At 45.3% G+C, this 15,780-nt stretch overlaps 1 protein-coding gene across 1 annotated transcript; it reads right to left on the bottom strand.

Moving 5' to 3' along the window:
* Positions 1-1,161: 1,161 nt before the first annotated feature.
* On the bottom strand, positions 1,162-5,887 carry LOC123061182 (DEAD-box ATP-dependent RNA helicase 40). Its single transcript, XM_044484130.1, has 7 exons — positions 5,285-5,887; positions 5,104-5,172; positions 4,065-4,334; positions 3,639-3,989; positions 3,229-3,506; positions 2,161-2,505; positions 1,162-1,985 (listed from the first exon to the last, which is right to left on the bottom strand). Exons 1-7 carry the CDS (start codon positions 5,723-5,725, stop codon positions 1,301-1,303), a joined length of 2,439 nt encoding a protein of 812 aa, XP_044340065.1. The 5' UTR covers positions 5,726-5,887; the 3' UTR covers positions 1,162-1,300.
* Between the last annotated feature and the right edge of the window lie 9,893 nt (positions 5,888-15,780).

Below are 15,780 nucleotides of genomic sequence, written 5' to 3'. Positions count from 1 at the left end.
ACATTCCAAGTTTTATGAGAAAGTTCATCTTCCCTTGAACGAAGGAGGAGTTTACAAGATTTTAAGGGATCTTGTAAAGAAAAAATTGCTTTGGAGATGCTCTTTATAAGATGAATTAGGAGGAGTGTGGACGTCTTGAACCCATGGGCATATGAATCCGCTTTTTAAAAGTGCATTTTAAACACGTTTAAAAATGCCAAAAAAAATTCAAAACAAAAAATCCACGCATACATCTTCGCAACATGTGTGTTGGGCACAAAGTTTTGTGAAAAAATCTATTTTTACTTTGCCTCCATGAGAAAGGCAAATTCCAGTGCTCCTAAATAGCGTTTCCGTGACATTTTCCCTTTTTTTTTGTCTTTTTGGGGCAAAACAAAAAGTTAATTTTTTGCGAAACTTTCTGCGCACACATAGAATGTGAAGAAGTATATGCCTGCAACTTTTTATAGAATTTTTGGGCATTTAGAAATGACTTTTCTAAAGTATGTTCATATGCCCATGGGTTCATCCATGTGCTTTTCGAATTAGGAGGCTACTAGGACTTGCCAAGTTGCCATAGATTCGTTCACTGCGCCCTTCTAGCCAAGACTCCCTCTGGATCCTATACTTGGGGCAAAATCTTGCGAGAATTCTGCCTTCTTCCTAGATGTACTTCTGCGCCCTTCCAACCAAGACTCCCTCTGGATCCTATATACTTGGACAAGCATTCCGTAGCAAAATCTTACGATAATTCTGCCTTCTTCCCAGAAATCATCGATCTGTCTGCGCACAAAAGTAAGTTGGCAATAATTTCAAGTCCATCGGCAGGCAGGTTGCTTGGACTCTGGTTCATAAATGGCAGGCAACACAGCAAAGCTCCTCCCAAACTACTCCCTCTGTCCCATAATATAATAATGTTTCTCAAACTATGTTAGCTCAATGAGAAAATATGTTAGCTCAAAAAAAACGTTCTTATATTATGAGACAGAAATAATAGTGTTTCAAACCAAAAGCATGCCTGGCAAGATTGCGCGCGGCCTCCGTGGGCAGAAATTAACCAAACCAATTTGGTATGCTATCTGGAAGCACTCAGTGAGGACCATCGAGCCCACACTCTCCAAAGCAGTTGGCCAAATGGCACAATAAATCAACAAAAAGAATTGCTGTTCAAACAAGTCGACATAACAAACAACGATCTTGGACTCTGGTTCATAACAAACAGCAAATGAAAGCTCAATGTTACATAACAAACAACAGCTCAATCATAAAAAATTTAACATGGATTGTTCGTAGAATAGCAAATTCATCGTTCAAAGCCTTGTCACTTATCATCACCGTTCTGCACAGCTGCAATTGCGCGAGGGTCATCATCGGCTATCATACCCTCCTCTCCCTCTTCATCTATCATACCTTCCTCTTCATCCTCCCTCTTCTTGCTGCTCACAAAGACTTCCACAGGTTTAGCATCCACCACTGGCTCGCCATTAGGGCTCATTGACCCCCTGCCTCCTTCGCCATTATACACAGGACTATATGGAGCAGACTTGTCATCCTGCTCCTGCAGACTAGGCGACCGATCCAGATCAACCTTTCCCATCTTCCCATCCTCCGCCTGATAGTCATTTGAAGGGTCGACACTGCGGCTCTTGTGGTCATTTGAAGGGTGAGCATTGGGTGAGCTTTTCTTCTCCACTGGGTGGGCAGAGTCAGGACGTGTAGACCCAGAGCCAGCTCTTCTTTCAGTCTTACGTCTAGCGCCAGGGCTACGACTCCTGCTGCGGCTAGCACGACGATTCCTAGTGTAACTCCTGCTCCGGCTCCTGTTCCTGCTCTTGTTTCTGCTCCTGCTCCGGCTCCTGCTCCGGCTCCGACTTCTAGTCCTGCTACGGCTAGCCTGCACATCATGGCGCCGTCTCTTGGGGCTTGGGCTGCGCCTATCACTGTCACTCCTGCTAAGGCTTCTGCTGCGACCTCTAGCAGACCTGCGAGACCCGCCGTAATCATTCCTGCAAACATCAGCAACATTGTAAAGACCATGGTCTTTGGCTCAGGAACACAAACTACCAAACAACGACGACGAAAGAAATTATAATCTCGAATTACTTCGGTTAACACTAACAAGACCCAAACTCTGTTTTCATCAGCAATTGCAGAAAACAAAATGGAAGGGACAGAACGAACCTGCCACGGCCACCATAATCATCCTTTCCACGTCCACCGCGACTACCCTCTAACCTGCCACCATACCTTGAATCCAGTTCAGAGCGTGAACCACCACCCCTCTCAGAGCGGGTTGCCCATTTGTTACGTTTCCTACCACGCCCACCCCGAGAGACCATGTCTAACAGTTCAGGAGGAACATCTTGGTCTGCCCCTTCCAGGATTTTAATTAGGTCGGCAGCATATTTTGAATCCTGATCACACAAAAATGTATAGGCCAAACCAGTGGCACCAGCCCTTCCTGTCCTGCCAATCCTGTGAACATAGTCCTCAACACCAGTGGGGAAGTCATAGTTGATCACAACCCTATGTCAAGAAAGCAAGAGGATAGTGTGAGATCATTTCTGAGATTTGAAGCACTGGTGGTAAAGATCAGAACAATACCACAACCCTATGTCAAGAAAGCAAGAGGATAGTGTGAGATCATTTCTGAGATTTGAAGCACTGGTGGTAAAGATCAGAACAATACTGATTTAAACAACAGCTTTCTTCAAGATTATGTGTGTACATTTGCACTAGTTATATGAACTTAAATCCAGAATGATTTCAGCAAATATACAGCTGGACATGCCATGATAATGAATAGCTGCTGAGGCCATATTGACTGCACTTCCTTGTTTAGGGCCTGATTGGTTTAAGCAAAGCCTACCCGGCCAGATAAAATGGCAGCACATATTAAGGAACTAAATTTTGGTAACGACCAAACATTGGTAGCACAGGTTTTGGACATAACCAAAAACACACGCTAACTACTGAAATTTTAGGTATCCTTGTCATGCACATCTGCTACCATGGGTCGCAAGGGCACCATTCTTTAGCCCCATTTAGACATTCATATACTCCCTCTGTCCCAAAATAAGTGTCTCAAGCTTAGTACAACTTTGTACTAAAGTTAGTACAAAGTTGAGACACTTACTTTGGGACGGAGGGAGTAGTTACAAGTGGAATTAGCATGATTGTATGTCATATAAATACATGAAGCAGCACCTATATAGCAATAAAATCATTAGAATAATATTATTGATTAACCTGATATCTTTGATGTCTAAACCTCGTGCCGCAACATCTGTAGCTACCAAAATAGGAGATCGTCCAGATCTAAATTGACTCAGGACCTTCTCTCTTTCATTCTGAGACTTGTCACCATGAATGGCAGCCGCTCCAAATTGCCTATTGAGTGTCCTTGATAGTTGGTCGCACATTCTCTTGGTGGTACAGAATATTAGTATCTTGGAACCTGAATCATGGGATCGCAATATTTGCTCCAGACGCCGAAGCTTTTCTGAGGGAGTGACCACCTCCACATGCTGGCAGAGCAACAGGAGCAGAAGACAGAACAGAACAGAACAGAAAATTAAAAGAAATGTACCTTCGTGAAAGGAAAAAAAGAAAGATATTTCCAAGTATCATCAGTGCAGTGTACAAAGCAAGTCGCGTACCTGAGTAATAGCTTTATTAGCAACAAGCTCATCCACACTTCCAATGGTCACCTGGACAGGGTGAACAAGAAGCTCATCTGCAATTCTTCGGACTTCCTTGGGCCAAGTAGCAGTGTACATAAGAGTTTGCCGACCAGAAGGTATGTCTCTTACTATTTTTCGTATTTGTGGTTCAAACCCCATATCTAGCATGCGGTCAGCCTCGTCTAGAACAAGGTACGAGACCTGCTTTAGGCTTATTTTCCGCATTTCTAGAATGTCGTTCAACCTTCCAGGTGTTGCAACAACAACATCAACCCCTCTTTCTAAATCTCTTAACTGGGGCCCTTTAGGAGCACCGCCATAAAGGCACTAAGAAGAGACCAAGAACAAAGGATCAAATAATGAACATATAATCCAGAAAGAAGCAAGGCAAAGAAAACTCACCGTAGAAGAAATTCTTGATGATCTGCCAAATTTCACAGCTTCGTCCAAAATCTGTGTTGCGAGCTCTCTGGTAGGTGCCAAAACTAACACTGTTGGGCCAGACCTTGTGCTGTTCTGCATACGCTTTATATGCATAAACCCAGGAAGCAAATACCCGAGAGTTTTTCCAGATCCTGTCTTGGCAATAGCTACAACGTCTTGATTGAGCAAGGCAATTGGCCAGGACTGGGCTTGGATAGGCGTTGGACTTGGGAATCCGGCGCGTTGTATCTGGAAAAAAGAAAGGGGAACGGAAAGCAAAGGCAAACAAAATAAGGACACCAAAAGAATATGGTTAATGTGATGCACCTACATCTGCTACAGCTCCCACTGAAACTCAGTTACTCTAGTAGTGAAAACAACAAAGAATCAACAATGTGCGAAGTCAATTTAAGGCCGTACGGAAGAGAACAGATCCACAAAGTGTGGAAACAGGGCGGAGTAGAAAAGCTCTAACAGAATCCCTGGAGACAGGCTCGCTCAGCCATGGATCGTTCATCCACAGGCCCCTTCCATTGGTCAGGCATCTGGACGCCTGCAGCCTGGGTGAGATCTCCATAGGCCCCAGAAGAGGCCTGCCATCCATGTGAGGAGCCTTTCCCAGGAACCGTACGCGGAGAAACAAATCAGCGTCAGCCGACGTAGATGGCCTTTTAGACCATGGGCAGCCCCCTTAGCAGGGAGCAAGCCGCCTGGGGTGTCCACCCACCCTTGGCAGCTCCATCAACGACATCCGCCCTCAGCCCGTCGAAATTACAGACTGGACGAGGGCGCACGAAGCAGGGTGCGACATTAGCTCCACCTTGGAGCAAATATCGCATCTGCCACAGAGATGTAGATAAGTAACTGACTCGCAAGCGTCCCTGATTTAGAACAATCAATCAAACAGATAAAGATAAAGAAGAGCGCATCCCCGTGATCCAACATGCTGACCCTTATCAAACTCTTTTGGGTTAGTGTTAGACCTTGGGTGATAATTCATCACCAAACTTATGCATACCTCCTTGAGTATATCAAGCGGGATGACACCAGAGTCAAACTCAGTTATGGGAGCCGGCACGTTATCCCCCTGCATCACAGACCAAACAAAAAAAAAATAGATACTGAGTAACGAACATGATGAGATGTGTAACACAAGCATGCTATGAGATGTAACACGAGGATAGCTGCGAGATCCTTACGATGACTGTGATCTCATGGCGACGGCGGTATGCTTCAGCTGATGGATCATCAGCTGCGGCTGTAGGGATGATGGTGGCAGCCGGAGGAAGATGGTGATGGGACGACGACGACTTGAAAGAGTCGTGCTCGTCGTGACGGCGCCTGTCGCGGTCGCGGTCGTGGTCCCGGTGTTCACGCCGAGGCGGTGTGCGAGAACGGGAGCGGGAGCGAGATCGGGAACGGTCTCGACGGTCCCGGCCGCGGGCGCGCGGAGGAGGAGGCGGGAGAGGCGGGGGCGGCGGGAGCTGAGCTTCCGGCGGCACGGGCTTCTCGTACTGGGTGACGTTGGTATCCGGATTCCAGTAGTAGAGGTAGCCGGTGGTGCCGTCCACCAGCCCGCGCCACGGCTTCGGCACCGTAGGGTCGTCCGGCGCGTACCGTGGGGCCGCGGTTCCCGACATCGCTGCCGGCAGATCTGGGCCAATACCTGGTCTCCGGCTAGGGCACGCGCGGATTCGCCGGCGGAAGGGCAGGTGCGGTGCGCGGCGGCGGCGGCGAGGCGAGGGGCTATCGCGTTTCTCTTCCTACTTTTTGACCTAATTTTTCGAGTCTACCTCGCCTTTTATTGTGATGTGAAATTTTGCGATGGTCGAGTTCGAAACGAGCTCAAGCCCAGAGAAGCCCAGCTTCGGGTAGGTTGCAAGCGGAGGAGAGCCACCCAATCACCGCGCGTTTGCACCTTGACCAAACACGTGCATAATCATCCTATCCTTAAAAAAACATGCATAATCATCCCCGCAAAAAATTCATGCCACTGCTAGTAAAAAAAAAGAACTATTTTTTTTGCGGAACCGAAATCACTACTTAAATGGTACCCTCGGGGATTGTTGCTCGTGGCTTCCAAGCGTGACAAGTGGTGGAACGTCGCGTGTCAAGGAGGCTCTCCGCTACGCTCCCCATTCGACACGTGGTGGAAGGAGAGGCTATCACATCAGGTTTTTCGGTTATCACTTTCGTGGTTTCTGATTTTTCTCTTTTCACTCTAGTCCCTGAATATTTAGGTCTTTTAACCAAAATTATTGTTCCTCCGTCCCGTGTTTCTCCTTGCACTGCCGCCTCTTTTCATTGGGCTCGTATGTCACTTTCATCGTTTTTTTCTTGTTGGTTGGTTCTCCAATTTGTTTGATTTCTTTTTTTTCACTTTATTCCCTTATTATATTTTCGGACAAGGACTTTTCTTGGGTAAATTGGGAGGGGTTCTTGTAGTTTTCAACTCAATCAAACATCAACTTAATGTTTATTGAATCGGTTCTTACATCAATCTATGTACAATCTAAAATCACTAACTGGTTGTTTTTGTTAGATTTGGTATGTTATCTCATGATGTTTCACTTTGATTTCGTAGATTCAGTGGTAAGATATGTGTTTTTAGATCTACCTTGATGGATTTGTGTATGTTTCTTGTTGTTTGGTATATCTCTTTTTATCGTCATTTCGATGATCAAAAGAGATATACAAGACATTGATGTCTGGTATATCTCAGAGATACCTTTTTCACCAAATTTGGTATTTTGCTTTTTCCCCTTAATTTACTTATTGGTTACAAAACCGTATATTGTCATTTATAGATTAGCTTTTTATGTTCTTGCATCTAAGTGATGCGTCCATTTTGCATCATATTTTTCCTACTGTTATTTATAGTGTTTTTATGCATAATAATGATTTATGGAGTATTGTAGTGTCTTTTCTCTATAATATGTAAGGTTTACACCAAGAGGAAGAATACCGGCAGCTGGAATTCTGGACCTGAAAAAAGCTACGTCGGATATACCTATTCTGCACATCTCCAAATGAGCTGAAATTTCACGAAGAATTATTTTGGAATATTTAATAAATATTGGAGAAAAGAACTACCCGAGGAGGCACACCTGGTGCCAATAAGACACCAGGGCGCGCCAGGCCCCCCAGGCGCGGTGGTGGGCAGCCCAGCCCACCTCCGGTGACCATCTTTTGGTATATGGGGTCTTTTCACCTAGAAAAAAATAAGAGGAGGACTTTCGGGATGAAGCGCCGCCGTCTCGAGGCGGAACTTGCGCAGGAGCACTTTTGCCCTCCGGCAGAGCGATTCCGCCGGGGGAACTTCCCTCCTGGAGGGGGGAAATCGAAGTCATCGTCGTCACCAACAACCCTCTCATCTTTGGGAGGTCAATCTCCATCAACATCTTCAACGGCACCATCTCATATCAAACCCTAGTTCATCTCTTGTGTTCAATCAGTGCACCTAAACCTCAGATTGGTACCTGTGGGTGACTAGTAGTGTTGATTACATCTTGTGATTGATTACTATATGGTTTATTTGGTGGAAGATTATATGTTTAGATCCATTATGATATTTAATACCCCTCTGATCTTGAGCATGAATATCATTTGTGAGTAGTTACCTTTGTTCTTTAGGCCGCGAGAGAAATCACGTTGCAAGTAATCATGTGAATTTGATATGTGTTTGATATTTTGATGACATGTATGTTGTGATTCCCTTAGTGGTGTCATGTGAATGTCGACTACATGCCACTTCACCATCTTTGGGCCTAAGGGAATGCATTATGGAGTAGTTATTAGATGATGGATTGTTAGAGTGACAGAAGCTTAAACCCTAGTTTATGCATTATTTCGTAATGGACTGATTTGGATCCATATGTTTAATGCTATGGTTAGATTTCATCTTAATACTTTTCTCGTAGTTGCGGATGCTTGCGAGGGGGTTAATCATAAGTGGGAGGCATGTTCAAGTAAGAACAGCACCCAAGCACCGGTCCACCCACATATCAAATTATCAAAGCAGCGAACGAGAATAACACCAACATGATGAAAGTGACTAGATGAAATTCCCGTGTGCCCTCAAGAACGATTTGCTTATTGTAAGAGACCATTTTGGCCTATCCTTTGCTACAAAAAGGATTGGGCTACCTTGATGCACTTTATTTACCGTTACCGTTACTTGTCGGTTACAAATTATCTTGCTACCAAACTACCTGTCACCAACAATTTCAGTGGTTGCAGAAATTACCTTGCTGAAAACCACTTGCCATTTCCTTCTGCTCCTCATTGGGTTCGACACTCTTACTTATCGAAAGGACTACGATTGATCCCCTATACTTGTGGGTCATCAAGACTCTTTTCTGGCGCCATTGCCGGGGAGTGAAGTGCTCTTGGTAAGTGAAAATTGGTAAGGTAAAATTATTATTACGTGCTGAAATTTCTATCACTTGTTACTATGAAAGATAATCCTTTGAGGCTTTGTTCGGGGTATCTTCACCTCGACCGGAAACACAAAGAGTTGCCCCTCAACCTACTGCACCTACTGAATATTAGTTATGAAATTCCTTCGAGTATGATAGAGCAACCGCTAGCTAATCCTTATATGCACCTAATATGCACCTAATCTATGTGGATGAAGTTTGTGGATTATTTAGGCTTGTAGGTTTACGCAGAGATGAAGTTAAGAAGAAGGTTTTCCCTTTATCTTTGGAGTGAAAAGTATTGACATGGTATAGGCTATGCGATGGCATTGGATCATGGAACTGGAATCGATTGAAATTGGAATTTCACCAAAAGTTTTATCCTATCATCTAGTTCATCGTGATCGGAATATTATATATAATTTTTGGCCTCCTGAAGGAGAAAGTATCTCTCTAGCTTGGGGGAAGTTTACGTCAATGTTATATTCATGCCCCAATCATGAGCTCTCAAGAGAAATTATTACTCAAAAAATTTATGCTCGGCTTTCTCGTAATGATCAATCCATGCTCGATATTTCTTGTACTGCTTCTTTTATGAAGAAGACTATTGAATACATGTAGGATCTTTTCGAAAGAATTAAACACAACTCTGAAGATTGAGAACTCGACGAAGGTAAAGAGTCAGGTATTAAGCTTGAGTTTGATTGTGTTAAATCTTTTATGAATACCGATGCTTTTCACAAGTTTAGCACTAAATATGGACTTGACTCTGAGATATTAGCCTCCTTTTGTGAATCATTTGCTACTCATGTTGATCTCCCTAAGGAGAAGTGGTTTAAATATCACCCCCCCCCCTATTAGAGAAGAAATTAAAAACCGATCATAGCTAAATATGAAACTATCATTTATAATGTTGATCCAATTGTTCCTACTGCTTATATTGAAAACCCACCTTTCCCCATTAGAATGAAGGAACATGCTAAGCTTTCAACAATGGTTCGCAAAAGTAACATTAAAGCACCTAAACCCTCTAAGCAAATTAAAGTAGAACCTAGTGTTGCTATGGTTAAATATGTGACGCCCTCGATTCAATCATACACGCAAATGTGTACGATCAAGATCAAGGACTCACGGGAAGATATCACAACACAACTCTAAACACAAATTAAAATTATACAACCTTTATATTACAAGCCAGGGGCCTCGAGGGCTCGAATACATAAGCTCGAAAACACAAGAGTCAGCGGAAGCAACAATATCTGAGCACACACATGAGTTAGACAAGTTTGCCTTAAGAAGGCTAGCACAAAAGCAACAACGATCGAAAAGGCAAGGCCTCCTGCCTGGGAACCTCCTAACTACTCCTAGTCGGCGGCGGCCTCCACGTAGTAGTAGGAACCCTCGGGGTTGTAGTAGTTGTCGGTGGTGTCGTCTGGATCCTGGGCTCCACCATCTGGTTGCGACATCTGAGAAGAATGGGAAAAAGGGGGAAAGGGGGAGCAAAGCAACCGTGAGTACTCATCCAAAGTACTCGCAAGCAAGGATCTACACTACATATGCAACATTATCAAAGGAAGGCTGTATATGTGGACTGGGCTGCAGAAATGCTAGAATAAGAGGGGGAGAAGCTAGTCCTATCGAAGACTAGCATCTTCTGGAAACCACCATCTTACAGCAACATGAGGGAGTAGAGTAGCATAAAGTAAAGTAGTAGAAGTGTTATCAACCTTGGCCAGAGATCCTTTCTCGACTCCCTGCGAGAAAACAATCCCAGAGCCATACTAACCAAGTGTTAACACATTCCAATTCTCATGACCATCCAGTTCTCATCACAAGTATCCAGTTCTAGTTGTATCGATCGGGATACAACTCCAAGTGTCTGTTACCGTAGGACATGCTATCGATAGATGTTTTCTTCCCTGCAGGGATGCACCAACTTACCCACCACGCTCGATTAACTCCGGCCGGACACACTTTCATGGGTCATGCCCGGCCTCGGCCAAACAATACGCCGCAACCCGACCTAGGCTTAATAGAGAGGCCAGCACGCCGGACTAAACCTATGCCCCAGGGGTCATGGGCCATCTCCCCGGGAACTCCTGCACGTTGCATACGCGGCCGGTGAGCAGACCTAGCTACCTCCTTCAAAAGGGTAGGTGCTTACCAGTCCAACCCAGCGCGCGCCGCTCAGTCGATGACGTCTATTAAGCTTCAGCTGATGTATACGACGCAGAACGACCATACTATGCCCACGTGATGGTTAGTGCTATCAAGCTAGAGGCCCCTCGGATCAAATATCCAAATCGTAGTGGATTGGGAGCACGCGGTAACAAGCAGAGACTCACGAAAGATGTGACCCCGTTGCCCCGTCTCGAGTACTTGCGGCAAGGGCTAAGAATGCCCGGCCACGCCTCGTAGTTATCTCGCGGGCACCTTCCAGGTCAACCCGGCTCCACATCACTCGCTATTAAGCTCGCGCGGGTACCTTCCAGGTCAACCCGTCTTTAGTAACATGGTTCAGTGTAAAGTCATAGTAACCATAGTAACTATGTGTCTAACACCAAGGGGGAAACCCGAGGAATCACTCCCGGTGATTCCACTCGATGTTATCATCAAGGTGAACGTAAGAGGATTCACCCTCGAGGTTCACACTTGAGGGGTTGCACGACAGAGCCGTAACGGAAGTGGTTAAGGAGGAAATCACCCTCGATGACCTCGACCGTATAGCTACACTACAGAGATCTCATCAGGAGTGATGTAAGAGGTTCCACCCTCGGCACTCGATGGTAACTCTGCAGAGTCATACAACTAGGGGGTGATGTGCGGTGTCGGGGCCTGGACGTTGATCACGATGGTCGAGTCATCGAACATAAAGCGAGGCAACTGGGACAAGGTGGGGGTCACTGATGGATCTCTAACCAACCTATACTAAGCAGTTTAGGATAAGCAGGTAAGGTATGAAAGCAGGTAACAACAACAAGCTATGCATCAGAGTAGGATCACACATAAAGCAGTAGCAGTTCTAATGCAAGCATGAGAGGGAAAGAAATGGGCGATATCGGAATGCTCAAGGGGGGTTTGCTTGTCTGGTTGCTCTGGCAAGGAGGGGTCGTCATCGACGTAGCCGATCACAGGGGCATCAGCAGCGGTCTCGAGGTCTACCGGAGAAGAAGAGGGGGAAGAAACAGTAAATACACGCAAGCATAAGCATACAAGACAATAAGCGGTGCTAGAGGTGTTCTAATGCAGCGCTAGGCGATACTGGCGAAGGAGGATAACATCCGGGAAAGTTTTCCTGTTTCCGGACGTCTGTCAGACAGATGAACCGGAGGGAAAAAGTCCAATGTTTGCTATGCTAGAGACGTGTGATAGACGAACGGAGGGCGTATTCGGATTTGTCTTGTCGTTCTGAGCAACTTTCATGTAGAAAACATTTTCATCCGAGTTACGGATGAATTTCTACGAATTTCTGAAGAATTAAACAGCTATTTGGAATTCCTGAAAATTGGCTAAGTCTGAGAATTGTTCAGTTTTTAAATTTCACTTAGCTGATTTACAAAGGCTATAACTATGGTTCTGCCCATCCTACGGATTAGTACCTTATATCAATATTGACCATTTCCCTGTGATGTACAAGATGATATCAATTGCATCACTATTAGTGTTCATTTGCTTAAACAAAACTTTGCTTGAAAAGTGCCACTTGTTGTTGATTCCTGAAACTGTTAAAATATACGAACATATGATTTTGTGATTTTCACCGGATTTAATCCATGCCTTATTTGAATTTGGTCTAATTGGATGTTTTGAACCTTGTCAAGTGTACTACCCGTACATATTTATTTTAGCTATATTAAGCTTTGTTTAGATGCTGCTTTGAGGCTGTGAAGAGGGTTAGTCAGTGTTATAGTCGCAAAGCTGGCTAGCCGGCCGAAGGCGGGCGAGGCCGGAGATGGGCGCGGCCACACACACACTGCACACACACATCGCGCACACACACTGCACGCACACATCGCATACACACACTGCATGCACGCACAACACGCACACACACGCACGGCCGCTCAGCCATGGCCACGTCCATGGCCAGCAGTAGCAGGCTAGCAGCAGCGGGCCGCAACGGCTAGCGGCAGCACGCGCGCGCGGGGGCGGCCTGGGGCGAGACAAGGTGCGGTGAGCGCGCACACGCACGGGGAACGGAGCTCTCGTCATGGCGGCGAGTGGTGGAGCGGACGCCGAAGTTCGGGCATTGGTGGTTACGACGATGTGGGGGCATGTTAAGCAACGCGGGGAGCGGTGTTGGGCTCCTACGAGCTCTAGGAGCTCGAATACGAGCTCGGACACGAGCTCGGGCTACGGTGGTCACGGCGGCGAGCTCGTCTACGGCAACGAGTACGGCCATGACGTGTTCGGCGGCTACGAGCGCGGAGATGAGCATGGGAGTAAGGGAAGAAGGAGAGGAGCTCACAGCGCCCTGCAGATGTGCAAGAGTGAGCTCGGGGGAGGCTCGAGGTAGCTAATCGGGGCGGCGATCGATGACGGTCGTGTGGGGAAGACGAGCTCGGGGAGGTCGTTGTAGTGGCTCCAAGCTTCAACGGAGAGGCGGAGGTGATGTAGTCGAGGGCGGTGACGACGTACGACATGGCGGAGTGGCGATTGGGGCACAGTAGCCGCAGGATCGAGTGGAGCACGACGACGGTGGCATCGAGCGGGATACAGAGGGAAAGAGTGAGGAAGAGGGAGTGAGTGAGTGCTAGGGGTTCACAGAGGGGCGCGGGGAAGGCCTTGTAGGCATCGAGGAGGGTTGGATGGCCGACGCGTGGACATCGGCGGCATCGACGCACGCGCTCTATCCACGGCGTTTGTATGAACAGAAGAAAGAAGAAGAGTGCTACGTGGGCTGGGCCGTGTTACTATAGCCATTGGGCTAGAGTGAACAGTGATATTTTGGCCTTTTCTCTTTCTCCTTTTCTGATTTCTTTAAACTTTCTGATTTGCAAAAAAAATGTTAGGCCACAAAAAGACTTTTATAAAATATGAAATTGTACCACATAAGTACTTTGCAGTATTTGGCACTGCCATAAAAAGGTTTTGCAGAAAGATAATTTCATTTAAATTTTATATAAATGAAAATAGATTAATGGGGTTGTTTTGGGCACTATTTTAAATCCTAAGGGCATTTTGGGAATATAGGTGATGTTGTTTTCCCCAACATAAATAATTAGGCATTATTTGCAAAATTATGAACTATTTTGTTTGCATTTTTGAAGAGGTAAATGTTGACTTCAAATTTAACTTGAATCTGAGTTTGGATTGAAACAAAGTGAGGATTAGCAACTTCATTATGATGAGATGGCATCATCTGGCATGAGATTACTGTAGCATGATACTGGGGGTGTTACAAATCTCCTCCACTATAAGAAATCTCGTCCCGAGATTTAAGATGGTGGAGTAAGGGGGAAAGACTTGGGAAGGATGGAGCTCAACACAAGATAGGTACGTCGGGACTATCTCGGTGAACGTGGCATAGAGACATCTCTTGAGTTGAAATTCAAGAAAGTCATCGAGAGCAAGGTGAGGTGCAGTAATAAGCTTCAACCGGGCAGACAATCGGTTGTTGCCTGAAATAAGGGGTGAAAGGGGTTCAGAGGAATGGGAATAAGTATTACGTCTGATACCAGAATGATCACCTCTCGGAAGGCGGCTCGGGATTTTCATATGAAGCCAAGCGTGAGGAATAACTTTAGAAACAGGGGTGCACAGGAGAGTCAGGTTTCGATCTTATGGAACTATGGGTTATGGGCCCACCCTGTGGGTTAAAAGCAGGAAGGGCGCTAGAATTTTGCACGGTCATGATAGCAAGGCATGTCAGATGATATACTGTCAGTTATGTTGCCAACAACGTTGGTACCAAGGGCGAGGGATGAAGAGAACTATTTTCCTGCTCGTTGAACGAGGCGGACCAATAGGCAAGGTTCACGTCCATCGGTGGTTACCAGAATGTCATTAACAATAGTAACATGGTATCACTGACAAGGTTGTACTTCGGGGTGTTTTATAACCAGGGAATTATTTCTGCTTATATCATATAGATCACAAGAAGGTTAAACAAACCAATGGAAAGGAAAAATGAAATTATCGGATTAATCAGACCTATGGAAAGGAAAATGTGTTTACACACAAGAATTGGGGGGTATATCCTTCCCAAGGGGAAGCGGAGCAGGATATACATGATATGACAGCAAGTTCAAGAGCATTTCGATAAAGGGGGCGAGGGAAGAATCATGATATTACCCATACAACAGTGTTTGGATAATAGATCAAGAAACATTCGACAATGTGCTTCTAATGTTTCTATTGATATTCGGAATACCTTAGTCATGCTTCGAGGTAGCATTAACATGCTGTTCCAAGTAGGGGTTGGAGTTGAAGATAACAAGAAATACTCAAAGAACAACTGTAGGAATGGCAAGGAGTCCAAGGTATAACCAAGACATGATCAATCATGTGTTCGAAAGAAGACAAGGGGGTAGTCGATGATAACTCAAATCATCGTAGGTCAAGGATGGTATTTCTCACCATGAATTAAATTGTCATTTCAACAGAAGTCAAAATGTTGATGCTGATCTCGACGCATTTGTCGAGAGGCTCTATGAAGATGCCATCGAGGAGCGATGCCATCAAGCAACAGGAAGGATGAAGCGAAAGGCTATTGGAACCATGGATACGACACAAGCTCAAAATCAAGCTTGTTCTTCGAGGTGAATTGATAAAATGAGGAAGATCGACGTAAGCTTCGCTCATCGTCGAAAAGTTGTGCTCCAGTAATAAGGACCAGGTAGCACAGTTAAAATTAGCACGATAATGTTATACCCGATCAGGCTAGGAATGACTTGAAGGATTATTTAACTCGTAAGCAACAAAAATTACTTAGAGTTATTGATTCAGAGTGTGGGATCGATTCACTTATCGGTGTTCTTGAGTGGCTAATAAATCAGAACCCAGGGGAAATATGAAATCGGTGAGAAGCAATACCAGATGAAGACTCATAGGAAGCAACACGGTCCTTTGATATCCTCGAGATACCGGAGGGTAATAATCGAAGGAAGATCAAAACAGAGGTTGCGGAGATGTACTGATCTGCAGAAGGCAAGTACTTTAACTTGTCCGAGAAATGGGATCAAAGGAGAACATTCATGGTCAGAACCACGATTGCAAAGGATCAAATCCCAGATATAAGATGATCTTATACCATGGGGATAATCATTGTTATGAGA

The sequence above is a fragment of the Triticum aestivum genome, chromosome 3A (genome assembly GCF_018294505.1).
Source record: "Triticum aestivum cultivar Chinese Spring chromosome 3A, IWGSC CS RefSeq v2.1, whole genome shotgun sequence".
Taxonomy (NCBI): Eukaryota; Viridiplantae; Streptophyta; class Magnoliopsida; order Poales; family Poaceae; genus Triticum; species Triticum aestivum.
The sequence above is the reverse complement of the archived record's forward strand: the minus strand, read 5'-3'. Positions and strand labels throughout refer to the sequence as shown.